This window comes from Charadrius vociferus, unplaced genomic scaffold (assembly GCF_000708025.1).
Source record: "Charadrius vociferus isolate BGI_N301 unplaced genomic scaffold, ASM70802v2 scaffold147, whole genome shotgun sequence".
Taxonomy (NCBI): Eukaryota; Metazoa; Chordata; class Aves; order Charadriiformes; family Charadriidae; genus Charadrius; species Charadrius vociferus.
In genome coordinates, this window is record NW_009649570.1 from 8,500,412 (window position 1) to 8,526,382 (window position 25,971).

The following is a 25,971-nucleotide window of genomic DNA, read 5'->3' on the forward strand; positions in this document are numbered from 1 at the left end:
CAAGATGTCCTGTCCCACCTCTGGGAGGAGACGCCCTGTAAATGCTCCTGGTTTACTAACCTGCATGAAGTAAGTCCCATCCTTTGCAGAGAGGAAAACATGAAAGGTCTACTTTTCATTTATGCCTGAAGCCCAGAGACATAACTAATAAAAAGAGAGATCATTTCTAGCAGAGAGGCACATCTGCAGCACTTGCCGGGAAGTGGCAGAAGTTGCTGGGAAGAGCACAGTCATCATCAAGCACAGGTGGGAGACACCACAGAAGCACAACAGTTTGCATCAGTGCACAACCCTCCTCCACCTCCAGTCAGTGACACTCACATACACACCAGGCAGGCAGCGTACCCTCTGCCAGAAAAGGAGCATCAGTCCTGCTGCCGCCTCACTTTATTTTCATGATCAAATGAAACTGCCACTTTCCAGAAGCTGCATCACTGCCAATGTAAATTTTGGCTGTCACCGAGAACCCTCAGCAGCACAGAAATAAAATGCCCAGGAGCTATGAAAGAACAAACTGCTCTAGCAAGTACTAGCTGGGTCTAAGCCTTCCTGGCACCCACTGGTAAGCCACCCAGCCACAGACCACAGGGACTGTGGGGAGCCGCAGTTCAAACCAGCAGCAATCTCCAGCCACTTCCAGGAACACCCAGGTCACTTGTTCCTATTATCACTAACCACAAGGACAAGCTGTGTGCCAGGAACATGTTCAGCCTCCTGGTAACACACACCAAGCTCTGCCATCTATCCTGGGACCATGCTGCACCTCTTGTCCTCCAGTGAGAGCAATGGCTCTTCAGTGCATTGGCATCTGCCTGCGTCTCACTAGTCAGGCCAGCAAGCCTCCAGGCATTGCTTCAGCTCTCTGGTGCCTACTCCAGTTAGTGGGCATGGGCACACCATCAGGATGCTCAAGCGCAAAATTTGCTGCTTGCCTCTCCTGTCCTTCTCAGCCCTTTGGTGCAACAGCCAGTGAGAGAAACAAAGAACAGGACTCGGTCGTAGTGGGAAAAAATAAACAAAGGAGAAAAAAAAAGAGCGAAAGGAGGAAGGAAAAAAAAAGTGGGTGAGACATGCAACATCAGCCATCTTTCTTAGGCTGGCACAAAGGCACCAAAGAAGGTTGCTTCTGCACTAGATGGGGGACAGACTCGGTTGGACCTCCTCTCACACAGGCACATGGCAGAGAGGCAGCTGTAGTTAATAGCTTTGTCCCTGGGGCCAAGAGCAATGAAGAAATCTCTGATTTCTGAGCAAACCAAAGCAAAATGCACCACTAGAGGATGCTGACTGATTTCTGTGCACAATGAAAACAGCTGGCTGGGCTAAGGCAGCTCTCACAAAGGGAGAAACATACTCATTTTGGCTGTATAGCACTCTTTGGGCTATTCTGGAGGGTCTCCTTCCCCCACCTCTCTCTCACATATACACGCTGCTGCTTCAACAGCCTGTGATGCTGAACACCTTCAGCTGTGGCAGCAGAACTCAGTGTAGAGATGTTGTGCACCTATTTGAAATACTGAGGTGTTTCTCTAACCCCTTTTAAAGTAAATAAGGGGCGGGGGGGGGGGCGGTTCGGGAAGGAAGAGTACAAGGGACAAAACTGGAAACACAACCCTCACTGACTTTACTAGCATGCAATCTATGTAACATTAATATACAAAGCCTGTTTACCTTGGCCTGGTCTATGACCATTACATCATATCATCCCCAAACAAGCCACAGAATTAAAATCTGTACAAAATAAAAAATATGCATAAAACTCAACAAATTTCTTTACATTAGTACTGCATAATAAAGCATAAAACCAGCAGGAGGTGACCCAAAAATTCCATCCACAGCAGCTCTTGCAGGATAAACAAGTCCACGTGCTATCAGCAGGGACCAAACTAACCCCTGGCCCATTAGCCCAAAGCCAGTTCTTTAAGGAGCTTCATGCATTCCACATTCAAGGTTTTGCAGCCTTATCTTCTGTGCTGAGCTCTGACAATCTCATCCCAGAGTTCACACTGCTCTGCTCTCGCAACACAGAAAACTTGCAAGATAACCAGCTGAATGACGATTAAGGACATGGGTGTGTATCACACAGAGTGGAAGTACCCACTATCCCACCCACCTGCCAGAAGCATTCAAGAGCATGCTTTTACGCAGACCGAGTTAAAGACAGACTTCGCTAATGCATGACCTCCCAGCTGGAGCACGGGTGCACAGGGAGAGAGGTTCAGCTCTCATTTAGTAACTCGCTAAGCTGCCATGCATTTGAGCACCGTGTGCTCAGTCTTTACCACAAACATATCTTGCCACATGGCAAGATAAACCAGGAAAGCTCTGACAGTCCTGGAAAACAGCCACCCTGTGAGTGCTACAGGCTTGTGCAATACTGCTGTTCACTCAGCCAGGCCACTAGCCAGGCTGCCAGCACCACCTCCCTGTGGAAAAAGCGTAGACCTGCTCTATGACATTAGAAGCAGTCATTCCAGTGACTGCACAACCAGTGTTTCTAGGCTTGCTCCCAGAGAAACGATGGGCTGAGGGAACTGAAAATGGCTGCTTCTGTTAGTCTTGCTGCGAGACAAAGGTTTTCACAGCAGAAGGTAGAAGGGTATCTGTTCTGGCTAGCACGCATCCCAAACGATAATGCTGTCCACTTCCAGAAAGAAGTGTCTTGGCTACATGGCTGTGGATTAAGCAGGGAGAAAGTAACTTCTATCTTTGCACTAGTTTCTTCAAAGTTGTAGCTCCTGTAGTCTTCCACCAAACTAGTTCCTTACACACTGTCACAGGAGTTAACACATTCTTCCACAAGCTCACAGCAGGTGATCACATTCATCCATATCCCACAAACACACCTCACCTGTTTGTCCCTCTTTCTTCCCCCTTGAGCAGCGATGGCTCCTCCCTGCACAGGTCTGCACCCAACCTGCACCTCCATCCGGATATTGCACTAATTACTAAGCAAGGGGATTGGCTCAATTACCTGTATTATTGCCAATACCAAACCCAGCCCTGGGAGTGCTCTCTTGCACGCTGCTGTTTTACACATAGGCCTCAGAAGGCAGCTGCAGCTTTGTCTCACCTTTGACAAGCTACTGTTGGTACCAGCTGGAACTTGGCCCGGCGACAGTCAAAAGTTGTCCAGGAAGATGCCCTGGCCCAGCAGGCTCTCACGATACGGGGGTCAGCTCAATTTGCAGGCTAACAGGACTGCAACAGGAGGTTTAATCAGTTCACTCTGTTACTGCATGACATCTACCCAAAGATAACACTTAGTCCTTCCTACAGGCAGACTAGCACAGCCACCACTTCACACTGATCTGCTAGGCAAAACCACTGAGCAGCATTTTTAAATGAGACTAGATTAAAAAGTAAACTATCAAGGGGCTACAGAGCCTTCACTTGGTATTACTCCACCCCAGATCCACCAGTACAGCTCAAAATATCTATTTCTTTATAATAAACAATGGAGAGGGCTGGGGGAAGAGCTAGGACTACTACTAGTTACTGCTTGGATTTCCATGGGAAACCAGTACACAACAGCCCTTTTTACTTCCACTGAAGAGATTTTGGCAACAGACATGAAGACGACAATTGCCGTTTGTCCTGCCTCTGCACAGGGCTCTCACAGTACATATGCAAATCTAGTCATCAAGTACAAAATAGCCAATTTACAATACCTGATTGGATTTTTAAGATTATATTGTGCATAAGACTAAAGTTGGGGGTAAGTTTCTCTAGTGCAAGCAGGCGTGAGTAGATTTGAACCTTAGATCACAGCCCCTAGAGTTTATCCTCAGACCCCAGAAGGACCTGTAAACTTCGTTTCGCCTTCACCGTCAACGGCATCTGTGAGTTCTGTTTAAACCGACAGCACCCGTGGCAAGTAGCTCGCTGCGGAGAGGAGCACATTTACATCAGTGCAGAACACAAAACAAATCTGTGGCATTCAAAAGATGAGGAAATGGGGGCAGGGGTCCTCTGGGCTGCAGCCATCTTAATTGTCTAAACTGAAAGGTGAGTGAATGAAAGCCAGCTCTGTGTGCCCCTGTGTCAGCCTACATGTGCAGAGCAGCTGCAGAAGTGTTTATGCTAAAGATGTATCCAACTATCTGGAAGTCAGTTACAGGAACGGCTTTGTGCAGAAATCCCAGTGTTTGCTAGCGCACGACTCTTCTTCCAGCTGCACAGGAGTGTAGTGTAGAAACAGGAGGGATGTCCACTGGCCAGTAACCCTTCACCACAAGCATCCAGGACACCCCAAGCGCCAGGCACTGCTGCCAAGGGTAGTACCACGAGGGCACACAGGATTCCTGAGACAGATCCCAAAGCCTGTCAGAAGAAGTCAGAATTCGGAGTGAAGTATCAGCTACTCAATGAGTTTGTTACATCTGAATGGGTCAGCTTAATTCAATGTCAGATGGCTCAGGATAGCCTCTGCTGGCAGCCGGAAGAGCCATTTGTTCAAACAACTCAAATCATCACTATTGTTTTATAATGACAAAAAAAAAAAAAAAAGAAAAAGAAAAAAACAAAAGAGTGGTTGTTACAATTATCCTTCATTCAGTTATACTGGATGGGGCCCCAGAAGCTGGTGGAGATCTGGGAAGCCCTGACAGCTCCTGCAGCAGGAGATGCAGTGTTCTGTCCTCTAGTCTTCACTCTGAGTAATGCATGATTGACTCCACGTAGTTCCCTGGGAAGAGCCCCGTCACTCCATTCATGACCCCCTCATACCAGCCATCATCATTTTTCTTGATGACATAAATGATGGCACCTTCCTGAAATGAGAGCTCATCTTCTTTGTCCTTCGTGTAGTCATAGATCGCCACCACTAGGAAAGAACAAAGCATGACTATTAGGAAAGGTACAGGGAGGAGGAGGAAAATCAACCTACCTCACACAAGTTCTCCACATTCAAGGCAATCTCAGAGAACTGCACTGCCTCACCTCCATATGTGCAGAATGACCTGCTGAGAGGGGCAGTTTCTTCCAACCCCTTTTATAAGAGCTCATGCTTTCAAGCACATAAGCCAGGACTACTTTAACTCTTCTATTCTTACTATTTCCAGACCCACCAGAGGAAAAGTTTACAAACATGTAATAAACTTTTGGTGTGGAATGATACAAGGAGATGGATGTAACTACCCATGGCTACGACCAGTCAGACCTACTCCAAGATTCATCTATTAGATATCTGTGCAAAACCAGATCTCTGCACAACTAACAGTCAGCAGAGAAACATAGAAGAGGGAAAAGTAGTAAGAACCCTCTTCCTATCACAGTAAGAATGAGCCAAGGCTAATGTCCCAGATTCCATCTACCTTAGCTACCTTCACATTTAAATCTGTAAGATGCGTATGTGCAGTCCCACTACCTAGAAGTCACTCCCAGGGTATACAATGCCAAGAGGGGGTGAATCCCAGCTAGGAGCTAGGAAGAAGGTGGTTCTCTGAAACAAAATGTATGCCTACTGTATCAGGACATTTTTCTTACAGCTGCAGAATATTTTACTGAAGGCACGAAAGCTGTTAGGAAAGTCAAAGAAACTGGACAAAGCACTGGCAAATACCAAAGACAGCATTGTCCCGAAATGGCAGAAAATAGACATCATCTTGGTATGTTTTTCCATTCTCAGTCCTATCATTATGTGTTCCATACAAAAAATTAGCTATCTTGGACTCTGAATACTTTAATAAATAACTTCAATCACTGCTTTGAGCACTTGGCAATGAAACATGCAGTGCTGCCACTGAAATAAAATGGATATTGGACAGGGATCCTAAAATCTGGTACTGGGGATAGACGGGAAAATTAAACCAAAGCAAGGAGAAAAAAATACCAGCATGTGTTCAAGCACAGTGTCCAAGAGCCCTACTAAACTCACCATTCTTTTCAAATGAAAAGAGATCATTTGCTTTTGAGGGAGCAAAGGAATCAATACAAATATTTGCTATACAAACCTGGATCCTGAAGAGATTATAAAGTAAAATATCCAAATCAATCCCAGTGGAGAATCAGAGCATGTACAGAATTTTATTTTTTTTTTTAATAAATCTCCCAAACAGGAGATTTGTATCATTTGATCAGAGCATATTTAGAAAACACATGTTGCTGACCCTACACTTATGCCAGCACAGTTGTTAAGTAACTCATTCTAACTAGTTTCAGACATATAATTCTAAGGAAACAGAACACAAATGGAGAAATGACTAAATTTTTTAGCTTGAAAAGCAGAAATGACTACATGAACACATAATACATTCAATTAAAGTCCTTCAAGATTCTTTTTTAACTGCTTTCTATACCTGTTAATTTTAAAACATTTCTTCCTACAGTCACTGTGCTGTTGTTCTTCGTTCTCTTGACAATAATAATCCAAGGATCACAGTAACTTCCAATTCTTTCCTTTCTCATTTTTGAGTGTACTCTAGTCCCCTCTGATACTGAATGTGTTCATTATCTCATGATCACAAGTAGGAAATTCTTCCCTAAGTTTGTGATGAAAATTTGCTTCTTGTTAAGTCTCTTATAAAATTACCTGAAGCCTGGTTTTGTTTTTACATCACCATCACTTCCTCCTGCACTTTACTTTTGTACTGGCAACGCTCCTCTCTCTAAAAGACTCTTTAATCCTTCTGTCTGTAGTCCCACCAGTTCAAGCTGTGAGCTTGTCGCATACCATGAGTTACCAGGAGCCCAGGCCAGTATTGCAAAAAAGGCTCCAGATGAGACAGGAAGCAGCAATACTGACTCAGGAGGTGGCATCCTTCCCTGCAAAACTGAGCCAGGACCTCTTTTAGTTTCTAACTGAATATGTTTCAATGCAGATATGAAAAACAGAATTACTCACTTAGGTTGATACTCTTCCAATCAGCAATCTTTGGTTCTTCAACAATTACACAGAGTTTGGCTGAACTGTGTTACATCAAACTGACCACAAATGTAGGCCAGACTGATTATCCAACTGAAACCTGTTAGCTGCAACCACACAATTTCTCTGTGTGGTATGAGGGCAATTTTTCCTTCGGGATACCCATTTCTGTTCATCTGATTTGCAAAGTTGGGACATTTTCTTACCTTTTCATGCCATGCACCCAGACATAGAGCTCAATGGAAAATTGCAGTGCGCTTTCCTGGACATTGCTTGTTGGCTGTTGCTATTAGAGCCATGTGGTAGTGTCCTCAAGTTCAACATCCCCAGTAACTGTATCCTACCTAAGAGTTTCTCCATCTGTTCAAAATGGATCTGCTGTTCACCTCCTTCCTCAGCTGTAGGTTAGAGCATGTCTTAATGTTAAATACACCTCCCACAATGCATGACCCCTTTACAGAACTGAATCATACTGAATCCTATCTCAATATATAGCAACCCTTTGTATTTGACACCTCTTTGGTGTCCCAGCTTCTACATTCTCACTTTTTCAAAGGTTATCTACACTAATCCTATTAGAAGTGCTTTCATATGAACTGAAATAAGTGAACAGTCATACCAAAGGAGCAAGCACAAACCCTAGGAATTGCCACTCTACTTACTGGAGCTAATAGTGTTTTAACAGCCATCTCCTTCTATGAGTTTTTTCTGCTTTGAATCATGTGGCACTGAATATTATTTATAGGAACTTAAGGAGTTGCCATAGGAATAATTATTTTGCAGAAGATAAAGCCTTACTAGTTCATAGCAGGATAAGGATACACGTTTTTTGAGTATCAAAATCCTCTTTTAGCATGGGGCTTTTCATTAACTTTAAAGCTTGTTCGCTAAACATACATCACATCCAAGCACTTCTCTCCCAACTCCAGCAAAGCAGTCAAATCTCAAGACATGGGCTGAATATAAGTAGAGCATAACTAAAACAGAATCCACTCTTATGTCAATATCTCATTTTTTCTAGTATCCTAAAACTATTTAACAGTTCTTCATACACTGTAAGCACTTTAATTTTTAAATTACTTTTATGAGTGTTTCTAAGAACAGACCAACATTTGAGATGTTTTAGTCTTCTAGTTTTCAATACACAGATCAAAATTATGCTTTTACATGGGACTCTACATCAATACAAGAGAAGAGAATGTTTGGTTTCCTATACTTTTCTCTTTTGCAGGAAAAATGTTCTGACTAAAAGCCTGACTTTCTCCAGCTTATCTTTAAAAACTGCCTTTACAGTTTTGCTATCCCATGTGATTTTCCCTGTAAATATCTAACTACAAGTGCCTAGACTGCCTGCTGAGATGGAACAGATCTGTGCATATAGGAAGCTCTATAAATTATTTTAGTTCACAAGCTTACAGAATTCACACAGAAAAGCAGATCAGACAATATGCTGTAATTCAAATATCATTACTTCTTCATATAGAAAGTTGTTTTCCCAGGCCATGTACCACATGATTTTGTGGCTTCTCTTCCCCACAAACACACACACACACACGCATCCTTTGCGTTAGTATGAGACACTATAAATGGGCAATCCACATCAGGGTCCTCTTTTTTCTCTTTTGCTCCTAGCTGAAATGCCACTGAGGATTTGCTGAGGGCCAAGTGGCAGGAATAACAGAAACATAATATAGATAGTGATACACATGTAGAATTAGGCTAAAGAGTGTCTTATGCCTGGAAAAAAAAAAGAGGAAAGTCTTGAGACTCACTCTCCTATCAAAAATTAACATGCCTGCAATCTTCGTCCAGCACAAAATACATCAACCCCAATGAAACTGAGCAGATACTGTGCATTCTTAGAACTGCCTGATAAGGAGGAGTTCATTAAGTAATACAGCACATCCACTATTTGCTGAAATGACCTGTACTGGTCCCAGCCCAAAGAAATTTGCCATCCTCCCGCAAAGAAAGAAATGCAACATCAGGAACCCCACTCCAAAATCTGATTTTGTGAAGCCAGGTAACTCATGTCAATAATCAGGAATACCCTCCAAACTGCACAGAGAGTACTTTGTATATGATATCCTTTTTTCCCCTGTCCACCCTCATGGAAGTAAGTTCCCCTGACAAGAATAAGCTGAAGCAACTTTTAATCAAACAGCCTGTGTGCATCAACAGAATAATAGTGACACTTGCTGTCAATCAGGGGTGTGGAGAGGTCAATAAAGTGAATCACATGAACACCCTGCAAGACAGCCACTTCAACAAATGGTCTCAGCTTGTCAGCAAAGTCTGGGTACCCCTTGCACTTACACCAACTAGACAGAAGGTAGGGGAATAACAAAAAACCTCCCACATATTCCTCCATCTCCTTCAGGAACAGTAATATTTCTTTGGGCAGAAGTTGGCAGAAAGTGCCTCTTCCATCTTTTTTTTCCCCTCTTCAAGTCCTACACTGGGTTTATCTTTGTGGCATTCTTGATTTTTTTTTCCTGATGTAGACTGAACGTGTCTAACCGTCACTCAGCTGAGACACCTCCTTGTTTTGCAACATTACATTTTATATCACCCTTCACTAAGAGGTACACAACCCTGTTTCATGCAGAACACTAGGCAGTAGATTTTTTCATATTTAAGTCCTGCTAAGCCATTTATCTACCCCGTTTATTTTACCTGTAGTTTTATTCCAGCATGTTTCCACACACCTGCTTCAGAACTGGAAGACCTCTAGATGCAGCCACGCAGCAATGCCTCAGTTAGTCAGTCCTACACAGACCCAGGGGTTTTTAGTTCAGCACAGCCCCACACTGATGCAGCATTGCAGCTTCCAGAGCCCCAGACACACGTTGCAGCACTTCTCCAGATGCACTCATATGTTCAAAGTTCAAGTGCAATTGCAGCACCAATTCATTCATTTTTTACCTCATATGAGTTTATTAGGATTAAGCAGACTACTGAAAGGTGAGTCTTTGACAGATTACAGCGGATTTAAAAAATATGTAATTAGCCAGCTAATCATTATCTTCCCTTTGTGAAGAAAGGGGTGAAAGAGTCAGACACAGAAGAGTAGCTTAACTTTTGTTCTTTAAGTTGCCATTTGGAGGAGCACCTCTACCACAATCCCAAATACTGGCTACGAATGAGCCTGGGCAGACTCCATGTCCAAAGCAAGAGTTGATACAGAATGTTGTTACAAACACAACCCTACCATCTCCACTAGCAATAAACCTACCCTTTTCTAAGTAGGTCCTCGGTGCCCAAGGAGGGTCCTCCTCAGCGTATGGATCACTGTACTCCACCACAGCTGCTTCCTCTTCCTCATAATCCTCTGGAGGTGGGGGTGGAGGTGGAGATTCATCAAACACTGGCTCATCCACAGGCGGTGGTGGGGGAGGAGTATCTGAAACTGAAAATAAGCAATAGTATAACCACGAAAATGTCTCTAGAACCATGGTAGCAAGTTGAAATAATATTCCCTATCCCAATTAGTTGCACTGGGACCAATAGTTAGAACTTGTGGAAATACACTAGAGACAATAAAATTCTGAGAAGGAGGAATCAGGTTCCTCCAATAAAATTATTTCCTTTACCCTCCCTTCACAACTTCAGACGAACTTGCAAAGGCAGGAGAGAAGGCAGAATTCTGCCTACATACAGACAAATCTTTCATCCGCTCAAAACAAAAGCCACATCCAGTAATAAACCATAGCATAAGGAAGCAGCAAACTTACTGTTTTCTTGAACTCTGGCCACAAATCCCATTAGTGGTAACTGTGGAGTTACCTGTAGGATGGAGGGGGGAGGAGGAGCAAGGGATGCTGCCACAGAAATTAAAAAGAGAGGCATCCAGTTAGAAACACAACAAAGCAGCAAACAGGAAAGTAGACATCATCACCACTCAGACAGTGTAGCAGTCTGCCAAAAAGCTGAGACAAAAAGGCTGACATTCAAAGAAAAATGGCTCAGGTGGTTTAAGCATATTCCTAATACTTACTTCAAGGAGATTTCTCTATTTTTAAAATTTCCAACACAGCTCTTTTTCATAACATTAAGAATCCACGATGAAGTATTTTTGTGATCTGACTATGAGATTCCCTTAAGTTGAAGTTTATTACTATAGCAATGTAGCACTTCATAAACAGACCTAACCTACAAATTTAGCCAGAGGATTCTGTCCCTATAATCCTCCACCTTTCAGATCAAATTGGCATGTATAGAGGTGACTTCTGTAACAGCACCCACGAATCCTTAATAATGAAAATGGATACAACTAGTTTTCTCCAAAACGTAGGCCAAAAAACCACATCAAATGAGGCAGTTATTTTAAGCAAAATAGAAAAGGATGCTTTTGAGAACTGAGCGTACTTGGAAGACACAGGACTTCTGACGTTATTGGTAGAACAAAGTTTACCATGCTGCTGCTGAACACAACAGGGCCTATTCCAGATGTGCTGCCTCGTTTCCTTCCCACCTGATTTTGGAGACCACTGCACTGAACTCTGAACAGCTCTTTTAAAGAATATACCATCAGCCAGTTGCAAATGTTGTAACACTGCACTGTGGTTTTAAGCCAGGAATGAAAGTTTCAGTTCTCTAGTTAAGATGAAAAAAAGTTAGCTAGTTTTATCTCAGTTTAGTATCACTTTGCAAGAGTCATGCAGTAATATTCTTTAAGCAAGTTACAAGATTATTCTTCAGAAAGCACACCTTGGGAAAAGCACAACTAAATAATTTTCTTGTTAGTAGTGTCATACAAAAACATTTAGTCCTGTCCAAAAGAATGAGGGGAAAAAGGTCTAGACTTCATGTACCAGGACATTTATTTAGCTTGCAGAACAGAACTAAATAAATTTCAAACTTCTTCCAGAGCCAGTAAGAAAATTGCCAGGTATGATGTTGATTTTTCAGAATTAATTCACATCATCATAGCAAATTAAAAGAACTCCAGGGACATTTAAAATTCATGTCTCAAAGTTTCTTCTGTTTGCTTATTTCAGTAACTATTATCTGAAGTGCCTTGAAAGTCTTCTGTCACTCACATTCACCTTCCTTTCACAACCACACACCCCAAAACAAAACAAAACACACAAAAAACCCCCAACAGAGCAACCATTCTTTTTGTTGCAAAAATATCTTTGTACCTCCACACAAAGCAAGCTCCATTATCTCACCATTTAATTGCTATTTCCTGAGAAAAAACGAAATGCATTTCTAATTACAGCTTCTTTGACTTGAATGACGTGATCTCTGAGAGTATTTATTCCTTCAAGTGTAACCACAGTAGCTGGAAAATGATTTAGTTTTGCATTTTTCCAAAGCAGGAAAGAGAAGCTGAAGTCCTACTGAAATGCAGTAATATTCATGAATTCAGCATTCTTGTGCAACTATGAAGCTCCTGCCTTTTTAATTATATATGCTATAAAAATGTTCAGTTTCAAAATGTTTTCTCTAGTCAATGTCATATGTATTCATACAATGCATATCTATCATATGAGACTAGCTTCAGTTTCCTGGGTCCCTTCAGTGTACTTTGTTCATGTGCTATATGTGTTTCTTTGAAAGAAATAACGAGGCTTTCCACGTAGGAAAATAAATCACAGTAGACAAGCACTCCAAGCAAATACAAAAAATCCCTTAGTTTAGTTTGGGTTGTGTAGTTTAATCAAAATGGTGATGCTAACACTAGCTGACATCATTCCTTGTTTATTTTAACCATTTGGTTTGTGCTTTGCTCTACGCACAGTGCAGGGACTATCATATCATATTGTATCTATATAATATACAATGACTCTAAGCTAGTTTTGACTTTTAGGAGCCAATACAATAAACATTTTATTAATAATTACTTTGTTTATGAAGTACATCAGAAGAACTTTACTGTAACTCCGCTGTCTCAAAAGATGAGATAAACACCAGCTTACATGTTCCCTCCCAGCTTCCTTCCACATAGACCAGTAGTAGATTCATCTACTCAGTTGCTGTAAACTAATACAGAGCACTTTCCACTAGATTGCTTCAGCCTGGTAAGAATTCAGCTATACAAATAGTGTGTAGTGCAGACCACCATCTCAATACTTGCACAGTTTCTCCCACACGGTTTTTAGCCTGTGCTGAGTTTTACACTGCTTAGATACTGGTATCTAAGGTTGCAGAGTTAAAACACTTGTTAGGTGGCATGGCCACACACATATGCTGAGATCATTTAGTATCTGCATTTCTTAATATTCTTTTTTCAGCTTTTAAAAAGGTTTCACCATGAAGTAGAGAAATTACATTATCTTAGAAGTGGCATTCAAAAGAACAGGGCAAGGCAAGTATCTTTCATCCTCCTGTGAAGTGAATAAACAGAAATGACTATGCCAACATACTAAAAAATGGAAGTGGAAAAAACAGTACTGTTTTATTGCCAAACAGCTTGCAGAGAAGAACAAGCCATAGCTGGCACATTCCTCTGCCTGTTGTAAGGTCTCTTTTTCACCTCTCAAGTTTGCATTTTCTCCCTCTTTTCAGGAATGCTGAGAAGCAATTGTGGCCCCTGTCCTGTCACTACTAACCCTGCTTCTTACAGACACAACAGTCCCTCTGTTCTTAGGGTCTTCATCAATTATGCATGCTTGAGCATCCTCTCCTTTCAAGGTACTGGCCAAAAAAACTCGGTTTGATATAACCGCAAAGCTAATAAATTCTGTAGTCCGCTAGGTATACATAAAAAAGTCTCTTACTACAACTGCTTATTTATGTTGTATCAAGTATGCCAGTATAATTGAAGTATTTTGTTTGTGATTTACAGCTCAAGTGACTAATCACCATAATCATTATCTCCCTTTTGGGAACACAGACTGAATTGGGGTTATGTAACTTATTTAAAGTCTATTTGGCATCGTCTGTGATTACCTATTAACAATGCAATGGTAGCTTGCATAGAATTATCCCTCTGCTAAAGCAGAAATGCACAGCAATTGTCAGAAACTCTCAGGATATACTGAAAATCCTCTTTACCGCAAAGGTAGTCCTGAATGTTTTTTTTTTTTTTATTGCTATTCCCCTTTCCTTCTTGCCTATTCCCCTTCAGCCTTCAATATGCACATAATGTGCTTAACAAATACCACATATTTCAGGCAACTGGGCTGCAATTTAGCCATACAACCTCCTCCACTCTGTCCCTGGCAGGACCATCCCTCTCCTTCTCAAGTTAAGCACACACACCTCTTTGCAGGGTAGCTCACAAGCAGTAATACTTGAACTTGATCAAATCCCTTAAATGCAGATTGCAGCATTTGACCTAATTCCAAGTTCAGTATGACCAAACACCACCGCCACAACAAAAAAGACACAAACGCACTGTAGCGCTTGCAAGTCTACATTCTATCTTGCTGGTAATAGCGCATTTCTTAACACGGAACCTTCAGTATGTCTCCTACATCTTTCTGCAGCTTTGCCAAAAAAGCATGTCTCCCTTGCTCTGGTATTAAAACCTTCACATCGCATCAGAAGCACAGGGAAAAGGACTCCTTAGATGAAAAGCTACTGGATTTTGCCTGACACACAGGACACACCACTCCTTGTTAATATCTCATCCTGCTTTTTAAGACAGGTGACCCATTAAATTAACGTCACCTGTGGACTTAGCAGATGACACAGCTCCCTTGCGTTCCATACCAAACACCACTGATGCCTCTAAGGTGTCTAATGCTTACCCTCATCTAACAAGTGCAACTTCCTGAACTGTCCATTAATCAGAAGGAAAAAGCATATCAGATAAAGACTGATTAATTAAGAATCAGTGTTCTGGTGCAAAAGTCAAATACCCATCCCACACCAAAGTGGATACATGACATGGTGTAGTAAAGGACTAAAGCTTGTTTGATAGGGACTGTGAGATCAAAAGAAATTTATTTGGCAACAAAGCCAGTATTATGTTAAGCTGCTTGCCATAATGGAAGCTGAACTGTCTGTACTTGGACTGCAGCTTTGGCATGGCTACCAGCAACATACTGGGAGTCAGCTGAGGTGAACTGCAAGATATGCAATGGAGACAGAACATAAGATTTCAGAGACCTGAAGGCCACTCCATTCAGCACTGTGTTGAATTCAACAGAGCAGAAACCCTTTCTTACCTGGGTTCTGGTTATAAAATGGTCCTCCATTCATCTGGTTCTGAAGGCTTGTCTGTGATGTGATCGAAGGAGGACGCCGATATGGCAAAGATCCCCCTATTGTTGGGGGTGTGTGTCGAGACGCAGGCCTGTTCATGCTGTAGAACTGAACTGGGTGACCTAGGTTAGAAAGAGAAATGTATTAGCAAAGAGAAGAATGTTGCCCACCTTTTTTATATCTACCTTCAGGATTAAAAGGCTTGGAAAGCTTTTTGGTTTTTTTTTTTTATGACAGTCCGCATCCTAGGAGCAATCAGCCGGTTCAGCTGCCAGACTGGCAATACACTGGATGTCTCAATAGCAACACAAAAAACAACTCTCCCAACTGCCTGTATTCAGCTCTGCTCACAAAAGCCAGCATGAAAATACAAAGGTGTCCAAGCTACAACGTTTCAAAATGAAATAAAATAGTTCCCAGTTATCCATTTTATATAATGTATTATAATAACTTATTGCAAATTTAGTTATTTATAAACATGCAAAAATATAACACTTCACAATCCAGCAAGTAAGCAACACACCCATACAAACTAACTATATGCCGTTTCCAAGATTCAAAGCTGTTACCTTCTATAACTGAAAAACCACAATACTAACTATCTTACTGCTGTTCAGGAAATATGCAGTCATCTGGGAAGAACAGAATGTTAGAAACTGCTTAAAGGACGGAATAAATGAAATCATATTCAAAGACCCTCTTTCAGGGAGCTGTCAGTTGAAACAACTCCTTAAAAACTTGCTCGCCGTTTTAATCATTTCCTCTATCAGAGTAATTGATCCTGAATCTAAGCAAGCAAGAAATGAAGCAAGACCATTAACTTTAAGTGAGCACAGAGGTAGCTTATCTGGCTTATATACTGTATATAACAGTAAACTGGATTTGTTATACCCATATGGGTTATTACTCCCTACTATTGTGCCTCCACCATTTGTGCTAGAGGTAAACGTCAGAGCTTGCAAGAAAACCAAAGAAGGGATGGTCACTGAGGAGACATGCATGCAGGGAAGTAAACAGGGAAACAGAACAAATGACTGTGCAAATTTTTAAAAACCTGCATTGTTCTCCACTATGTTTTGGTTGCTTTGCAAAACTTCCCACTCGGTCAGTAAATAAAATGCACATTGCTTGCTGTGTTACTTGCTTCTAAGTGCAAATGCATTGACGTTCCTCCTGCTTTGTACAGATAGGTACATCTCAAAAAATGCACTTTTTACAGATGAGGAAGAAGAACAGTTAAGAAGCAATCCACCTAGTAGATAGGCTTTTTCACATTTTTCCTAATGCATCTTTCTAATGTGTCCATCTCCCTGTCACTTAATGCACTGGCAGAAATTGGTGGTGATTGGAGAGAAGGGAAGAGAGAAGAAAACAGGGATAAGAGAAACTTAAGGACCAAAAACTACAACCTCAAACAGTAAACTACCCAGTCTCTTCAAATATTTTATTTCAGAGAAGCCATGCAAACAACATCACTAATAGCACAGGGGAACAAAAGATTAAAAATACTAAGTAACCTGAAATTTCTCTTAGGGAATTGTGAATAATATTTTAATGGCTATAAATTCACAATCTCTGCTTGATTTTAACTTGTCAAAAATACAGAAGCGATATGGCTTAAGTACTGGGATACTGACAGGGCATCAAAAATGAAAAAAATTATTGAGGCCTCATATGACACAGCTCATCTTCTAACCACAGAAGTACTTTAGAAATCAGGATCATCTTCTGATACCAAAATTCATCACAGTTCGGAAGCTTCTAGTCATAGTCATGGATTCTAGTGTATGTATTTTCTAATTTTATATGAATCACAGAACCTTAAACTATATACGACTTCAAGAGTGCTTCTGGCATCTGGTGAAATTGTTACTAAGAGAGGCCAACACTAATAAACACACAAACCAGTTCACACTGCTGTGATCAGCCTCCACTATAAAGAAAAGTAACAAAGCACTACATATGAATTTGGCTGTCTAAGGAGATCTTTACGATGCAGGTCAACTCCTTATCACAAGCTGACGTGGAACAGTGTTATGGTTAGTAAGTACTATATGCTGCAACTTCAGCATATGATAAAACGAAAAATGTAGGGAGATTTCCTAAGCATTAAAAAAAGCAAGTTGCAATATACAACGTAAGTACCACCTATTAAAACAAAATGCTTTAGTACTATTCTGCATAGTAAAAACTTGCATTTTACCTGACACTGAACACAAAAAAATTGAAAGGAGACTTGTCATTTGAAAGCATTGAAGAGACAAGTCATATAAATTATACTTTGCTAGATGCACATTTTTTTATTTCACTACTGAAAGAGAATAATCAGACCCAGAACTATCAGTGCTGGTTCCCCCCAAACATAATTATTCTATGAGATTCTCAGTATCCAAACCGCAAGGAAATGGTAATGTAACAAATAATTATATAAATGTAAAAATAATAAAATTAAATTATTGCTGTTTATAAAACTAGCGCACCTTGAGTTGTCTACTGTAATCATTACCTTATAGTTGGGCATCAGCAGATATTTTCTAGTTATATTTAAAAAAACACTGCTTCTGAAGTAACTTTGAAAAGCCTTGGATTGTGATCACATCTGGGTTCATCTGCCCACCAGCTAGAGCAGACACTCACCTGTAGAGGGTGTGGAAGAAACAGCAGGGGGAGTTGGAGAGGTGAAGCCATCAGCAAGGGGCTGAGCTCCTGCAGCAGCAGCAGCAGCATCTGGGGCAGCAGAGGAAGGGGCAGGAGCAGGAGGAGTGGGGGCAGGAGCAGAGGTAGCAGGAAGGGGAGAAGTGCCAGCCGAGCCAGCAGGGGCTAAGTGAAGAGAGGAGGAAGAGGTGGAGTTAATAAGGAGATATGTTAGCAAGGATTAGAGAAAGCCTGTGACTATTCAGTGTTAGCTGTTTATTAGATGCATAGTATTTTAGAATGCACAAGGAGATGATAGAAAAATGGAGCTGTTAAAGGAAGGCTCATTCCTATGTAGACAGTAAATGAGGGTCAAGCAAATCCACTTCTTTCCTGGTCTGAAGCAAACAACCCAGAACTTTTCACTGAAAGCCATTACTTTTGAAAGATGTCTTTACACTTTGTTATTTACACTTTGATCTGTAGCAGAGCTGCCTTTAGCTTGTGTACAAATTAGAAAATATACAGAAGAGGAAAGCCAAAAATTTACAGTTCTTTGGTTCAGAAGCATCAGATCACACGGCAACCCAACTATACACTTGTTTTCACCAAAAGGGCTGAGCAAAGGAAAAAGAAGTACTAATATCACTTCCTATTTCTGGAAAGATGGGGGGATGACATTGAACAAGTGTCTTTTTGTGACAACTCAGTTAGGCTTGCACTAACGTACTAAAGATTTATTCTGTGCCTGCCTCTCATTTAATCTAATTTTCTGAAAGCACGCTTCTATATATCTGCATGAACAGCCAGTGAAAAAACATTTATTTTGGACAAGGGAGAAGTTTCCCCCAGCCCACTGAAAAAGCTGGTGTGTCTTACCTAGTCACCTGCAGGCAGCCAGGCAAAAAATTCTGATAAACAAATTAATACATAAAAGAAGCATCAGAGCACATCAGGCACTCCCAGAAAAGATACTACTTGATTCAAACTCATGCTGTCAATAGCAAGCCACTTCCAAGGCTCCTATGTTTCTGGATAGTGAGCTTTGAGACTTCTCTCAGGATTCACTCAGCACTGTGTTTAGGAGACTTGCAAATGCTAAAGGTTAACGCTGAGTCAGAAAGAGGAACAGGAAGTTTCCATTTACCTGGATAGACACTGGGAGGAGATGGTGTGGGAACAGCAATAGGAACACCCACACTTCCACTTCCACTGTTCTCTCGACTGCTGCTCCGACTACTTGGGTGACTTCCTCCACTACTCCCACTGCTGCTGTAAGAAACCAAAATAACCCAGAGTATGAATATGCTGCTGTGCATGCTGAAACATAAGATCCCTCATACAGCACCTTACTAATTCAAAGAAGTAACAGGGAACAAGAGAAAAGAAAGAAGGATGATATAAGTCTATATATAAAGCTTAGTTTTCCTAAAACTCTTCACTTTGACTACAACACAATAGGTTTTTCAGTTAGTCTTAGTGAACTTGCCCCAAGATGAAACACTTCCAGAACCTTATTCCAAAGCATGTCTTTCAAATATTGTTAAACCCCTACTGAGCAAATACAGACCTTTTTCCTATAACTTATAAAACACGTAGACTCTCTAGACTCTGATTTACATGCTTTCACCTGAGACTACCAAAATCTGGAAACCGTAAGATTGTAAAGTAGAAGTCAGATTTTCTTACATTTTAAGTCCATCTGTTTAGCCATCCTCAAGTACTTATGACGTTGAAAAAGTAAAAATTTCAAGGGAAGTATTTAGACCTGTCACATCATGAAACTTTCATTATCCTAGAGAAAAGCCTAGTCTTCTGCAGAACCTTTGGTAATACAGTTCAGCTTTATTCTGTGTTTGAAGTTTTCAGTGTCCTCAAAATACAATGCTCTATTTCAGCTACTCAATCAATAAACATCAGAGACTGTTCAAACAAAAATGTGAACTATAAGCATATTAAGCATGTCCTTCAACATGTAGAAGTCAAGTCATGTACAAAGTCTTCTCCCAGTTTTGTAAGCGTTTCATAAAATACTATCATGATCTACCTACTTGAAAGGCTTCACAATTTTAGTAAATCATTAAGTACTGTAACTAAGTGATAGCAATAAAATTAAGGTGACTAAGGGATTAAGTGAACAATTTTGACATGATTCGCTATTCTGGTTTTATTAGACTGCATATTTGTCATGCCAAATGATGTTCCCAGACCATATCATGAATTAGCAAGCTTCACTATAGAGGTGCAGATGGATTTGATATTTATCATAGCATTTTTTGTCCACACACTTATACAATACTAACCAGACTTTGTACAGGACTACACTGAATACCTGTATGTGCGATTCCTCTGATTCACAGAAGCTGTTCTAACAGGGCTCTGTTGTGAGGGAGCCATATTGCGTGTTGGGCTAGGCACGTAGTCATTTGGTACCACCGGAGGACGTACTGGCTCCAACGTACGATATGGAGAGTGACGCCTACATAAGGACAAGCATATTTCAGAAGCAAGTTAAGATAATGCAGACAAACCCAAAGATTTTTCATTCTTTTAAAGATAGCCACATACTAATCAGTAATGGGAGCTAAAAAAAATGTTTTTCTGTAAGTTTGTAGTATCTGCTTTGTAGAATGAGAAAAAACAATTAAGGACGTTTTTTGTGTACGTCAACTTTTCTAGTAATAAACTCTGTGTTGCACATCCCATTCTTATTTTAAAATTAACCCATATCTTGTTTTAAAATAAAGCACCATGGTCTCTATGTATATACATAATCACATACCAAAAACCAGCATTCATCCCAGTTATAACACATTTTCCTAAGGTCAAAGTTCATAGACTTAACAGGAAAGTACTTTTATCACATACAGCACAAATAATTAATGAACAGTGCCACATACTAATTTTCCAGTTGTTTAGCAGCACCTGTCAAAGCCACATAGTTCATGACTTTTTACTCTAAAGCTTGTAGTTGTAGTGTTCTGCAATGATAAAAAGGTTCCTGTTGGGAAAGGCCCGCTGTCTTCTGGCAGAAACATGCTGATATATAAGACATGATCAGTATAAGAGGATGCAGACACAACACCTCTTGACCTTTGTGAATGGTTAAAACAAAAACAAACAAATGAACAATCAAAACAAAAAAAACCCCACACTACAGAAAAAGAAAGAATCTTCCCTTTTCCCCCTTCTGTTCACCAAAGCTGTTTAAACATTAGATAACTGCACTTACCCAATAGTTCCTTTTCCAGACATCGGTGGACTTGGTGGCTTCTGGGTGGGTGGTGTTGTACGAGGCAGCCCACCCATCTTCATATTCTGTGTGCTGACCTGCATAAAAGAACGGGGAGAAAAACGGCCTTCACTAAGCTCAGCTTCCAGGGGAAAAGACACCAAGATGCCTTTAGCAATTAACTCTAAATAGGGGAAGGTTTAAACAAACAAAAAAAATTGAGAGGCCATGCATTTTATTTGCAATTTCCACTCTGCTAGAAGTCAAGAGTTGTGCTCAAAGGACTCTTTATTACATAGGGTTTTTAAAAATTGTATATGCAAGAAGTGAATTTGCCTTTAGGCTATCACATAAACATTAAATCACATATAATACAAACACTGTATCTAACTTGGTCAAACCTCCCAGTCATCTTTTGAGATAAAGGCAGTGATTTCAGGTTGCACTACTGAATGGTAAATTTGCAAAACTATTTCAATACTGTTTAAAAATACTAAGGTTTATCTAATAGGCCACAATTTAATGTAATTCCTACAAATATGGAGAGTCAAAGTAATCTCCAAATATGATCCATTAATGTTTTCATGTTTTTACAGTACATCAAACATTTTTAATACAATATTTATTGTAAATATTATTTATGTATATGTAAACAGAGAGAGAAAGCTATGTTGAGAAAAATACAAAGATGTACTTTTTCTCCCCACCAAATCTGTAGCAATTTAATCTCTAAGAATTGATAAATAAATGGGCAGGGAGAAAAATATTTAGCAGTGATGTGATGTAATTGCGGTTGTCCCCTCCCCCTCTCTCAAGTTAAAATGCTAATGAAGTAACTTTTAGATAAAAGGATTTACTCTAACTTCTTTAAAAAAAACTCATCTGCATTCCTGACTGATTGATCAGTCTAGGAATCATAAACAATTATAAACAATTGTTACCAGTGTAGGCATTTTGCTTATTTGCATACTGCCAGCCATGCATAATTCTCTCAATGTATGCACCCTTACAGGAATCAGTACACAGTCTTCTTACAAGTCTCCACTAAACAGCTTTGATTTATGAATGCTCAAACTATTGCTTAGACACAGATATAGTCAACAAATCTAAATAAGTACTTCCCTTTTTCTGTTGTTCCTGTCATGGTCCATTTCATAGTGTTTCTTATTTACAAACATAAGTCTTCCGTACTGCCCCCATCTCCCATATAAAAAAGGCACAGTGATCATGGCATTAAGAGTATTTGCAAACATCATTAAAGGCAAATTACTCCTTTAAAATCTGACTATAACAACTTGCTTAAAACCCTAGTAATGTTTAGAATTGTGAATTGATAAATATTGAGAATACTGTAAAGAGTAATACATTCTGTATTCTAATCCACTGAAACTTGATTCCCTGGCTCTAAATAATCCCAGTGCTATCACATTTTCAATCTGATGGGAGGAAAAGAAAACCAAGCATTAGAAGGGTTTTTTTGTTAGATTCAAAACCAGATGTTTGGATTTAGTTGTGCACGAGTACTTTGTAATGTCCATTTAAGACAAAATTGTTTTGCACAGCATTTTAAAGTCCTTTAAGCCAACTCTAAGCAACAAGAAATCTAAAGTTAATTCAAGTGAGGGATGAGGTAAGCACTGAACTACAACTACTTGGAAAGGAAAAGGGAAAGTGTAAAATGAAGTATATTTTATTCTATACACGGAACATTAGGAAATAGCACAATATCTGATTTTATTTTTTTTTTAAAGTTGCAGCACCCCCTGTATTTCCTCTTTCATTAAAGATGCCTGTTTCACCCACCTTATTTGAGTTGTCCAAAAAACTCACAAACAAAAAAAACCCCACCTTAACGAAACACTTGCTGCATTGTCACTTGCTATATTTCGAACAGCCCATTAAACCTTGTGGGGCAGGTGCTTTGGATGACTTTAGATGACAGCAAACAGACCAATCTGCGTGCCCCTGAATAGTCCATTTAGGCATTTTAACTGGCTGCACTATAGTTTCTGACTAGATGATGTAACCACTAGCTATCACTATATCACTAATATAAAATTCCATATATTTAACCATAAAGAATCTTATTACTTGTACACAATCATTGCAGGATCCAAAATGAAGTTTTTGGCTTCCACTGGGCTAGAGCTACATGAAAAGAAAGGACAGTAGAGGTGGAGGATGCAGTGACATCCCACAGTATACAGTAAGAAGTGGAAATAATACTTGCCTGTCTAACGCAGAACTCCAGTGACTGCTAGTTACTTTCATTAACACCACGAATAAAGATATCCTTGACATAGGATGGGAAGAAAGCTTTAGAAAAGATGGCCAAAGAAAAAGCGATCCTTTTTTAGCCAAGAAACTGTAGTCACAAAGAAGCTGTCCTTAAGAAAGACTATAGGGAATGACGGGGAAATGCACTGACCGTAAGCTTAGTTTCGGCCTCTTTGAAATGACTTTTCAACACTGAAATTGAAATGTTGAAAGAGCAAGTAATTAAAGTTTACAGGGCTGCCTTCCAATCTTACAGGATTGATGGCTTTAAGATCAGCTACTGTAAGTTAAACAACTCTGAGTAACTTCCCCTTTGACTTATGGCCAAATAATAAGAAGAGAAAGGAAGAATACAAAATTATTCCAACAGTTCTGCTCAAAACAGACAGATCTGTGGAAATAATATCATGCAAGACACTAAAAAAAGGTTATGAACTGCCTTGAGGAAAGAAAAAGAAAATTTAAAACTATACAAGTTGTAACTTCAGTTGAGATACAAACACTGCAGTATTTCCAACTGTCCCCTTCTATGATGACTTCTACTAGGAGAAAAAAAAAAAGGAAAAAAAAAAAAGGGGGAAGCCATTATTTGCCCCCCTCTTGCAAAACTTTACCCTATTGCCTTTTCCATTTTGCACATCCAGTTGCAATGATAGTTTCCATACACAAATCCTCATCCACACACGTCCCTCTTACAAACTTCTAAAATCCAAAGCACCCACTAGAACTCAAGGTTACATTTGCATTTGCTGTCAAGTTTCAAAAATCCATTTTCTGGAGTAAGTTAGAATTTTTCAGAAGTTGCACTTTTCCTGACGACATTTCCCCTAGCCCTGGACATCTGCAACTATCCAGATGCAACTGGTTTAATTAGAGGCTGAAAGCAGAGGCATGCATTTGTCTGTTGGTGGTTTGTTTGACTGCAGGACCCCACAGATCTGTGGTTGTTTTGTAGTGAAGAGCTTGCAGATTCTTTGAAGAAACTGTGGCAAAACAGGGCCTGCAACTGGAAACACAAAGGAGTATCTCTGGCTTTGGTCACAACTGCCAAAACAGATAACCACTGTGCTAAAAAAAGAAAAAAATTAAGAGAGGCAGTAATGATTTGAGCAAAAAGCTCAGAAAAAAACCCAGCTGACTGTTCTAAAAGCAGGAAGACAAGCCTGTGAATGGACAAGTAGTCCATTAGTCTGTATAGACAGGGTCTATACAGAATGCATTCAGGGATTTTTCCTTTTTTTTTTTTTTTTCCTCTTCCCACAGAAGCAAAAGTAGAAAATATTACTAACTGAAATTACATGGAGGAACACCAAATAATTCTAGGAATATCTTGGATAAGCTTTTTTTTTTTCCACTGGAGACCTTGCAGAAGCTTTTTATATGTGAATTAGCAAGCAACCACACTCCAGAAGAAAATGCCTTCTACCAAAGATGTAACTCTGTCAGCACTGGAGCTGGAATTTGATGTTTTGCTGAGAAAGAAACTGCATAAACAACTTAAAATAAGCACATCCTTGGTAAGTAACACATCCTGGAAGATACTCTGAGATCCAGCTCCACAGTGACAGCCATAAAATGAACCGTAAAGAAATGGACCGCTATGGACCATTCTGTTTAAAAAGGGTACAACAGTGTTTCATCCAGTATTTTGTATATTGAGCTACCGTATCAGTTTTAGAAAGGTAACATCTGATGACTTCAGGACAAAATATGGGACTGACTAGAGCACTTAGAAAATGATTGTTTTAATTTTTTTGAAACTTCAGACTTATTAATGCAATTTCTGGTTTTGGCAAATAGTTTTTCATAGATCCCAGTGATAAATCACCTTCTTGTGGTCCTACATATGACTGTTTCCTTCATAGTTACATTTTTAGAAACATTTAACAGACTGAACTTCTTTAGCACTCCATCGTATAAGTAATTTGTAGTGAAATAAACTGGTTAAAACTGAGAAATCCTGCAGTTTATTCAATTCTTGGGAATGTTTTCATGACCAAAAAAATTCACTGAACAACAAGTGCAGAAATACATAGTTGGTTAAATCTGGTTATCATATGTGCAAAACCTACTTGCATCAATGCACTGTGTATCCAGGCGGCTGTAAGGCACTTACCTGTAAAAAAGATTTAAGTCCTCATTTTTAGTCTTCTGATGAACATCTCATTGTCAGATCAATTACCCCCCCCCAAAAAAAGTGGGTTTTTTTTCCCCAAAAATCCTGAATACAAGATATTCCACACAGTCAAACTTCAGGAGTAGCTACTTTCTAAAGCCAAAGTTGGACTCAGCCCAGAAATTTTTAGATGGTGCTTTATGGTCACATCGGATATTCTAGAACTTTCAGAATGACAAAAGAATCAACTTTAGCCCAAAATCTACTAAGAAAAAGTGTCCTATCAGTGATGTTCCATGGATTATATTCAGAAACTTCAAGCAGCTACCCAACCTTTTTGAGCAATTTTATATCTGACTCCAGCAAAAACAACCTAAGGCTGAATGAAAACTACCTTCCCATGCTTTATTTCATCTTGTTAATGCTACAGAGAGGATGAACAGATTTTTGGCCTATCGTCTGCTACCTAAAAGTAAATTGCTTTTCAGGCTGTGCTCGGCCACTTAAATCTTCCTCTGCATGTCCATTTAAACCATATGTTTGTCAGTTGATTAACCAGTTGATATGGAAGTAACAAATGACCACCAGTAGGAGCTTCAGCAAGAGAGTTTACTTCTTTTTACCATATCAACCTACATAAAGTAATTGAAGAACTAAGTCCAGTAAATACAAAAAAGCTTAAACAATGTC

At 39.9% G+C, this 25,971-nt stretch overlaps 1 protein-coding gene across 1 annotated transcript in view; it reads right to left on the reverse strand.

The window, feature by feature from the left end:
• Nucleotides 1-4,370: 4,370 nt before the first annotated feature.
• ABI2 (abl-interactor 2) overlaps nucleotides 4,371-25,971 on the reverse strand; it is a 36,548-nt gene continuing 14,947 nt past the window's right edge. The window contains exons 3-9 of the mRNA XM_009890212.1: nucleotides 20,889-20,986; nucleotides 19,989-20,135; nucleotides 18,804-18,928; nucleotides 14,986-15,144; nucleotides 10,600-10,686; nucleotides 10,101-10,274; nucleotides 4,371-4,825 (exon numbers count right to left, since the gene is read on the reverse strand). Of these exons, the coding sequence (XP_009888514.1) occupies nucleotides 4,650-4,825; nucleotides 10,101-10,274; nucleotides 10,600-10,686; nucleotides 14,986-15,144; nucleotides 18,804-18,928; nucleotides 19,989-20,135; nucleotides 20,889-20,986 (966 nt within the window). The 3' untranslated portion in view covers nucleotides 4,371-4,649. The remainder of the gene's footprint in view (nucleotides 4,826-10,100; nucleotides 10,275-10,599; nucleotides 10,687-14,985; nucleotides 15,145-18,803; nucleotides 18,929-19,988; nucleotides 20,136-20,888; nucleotides 20,987-25,971) is intronic.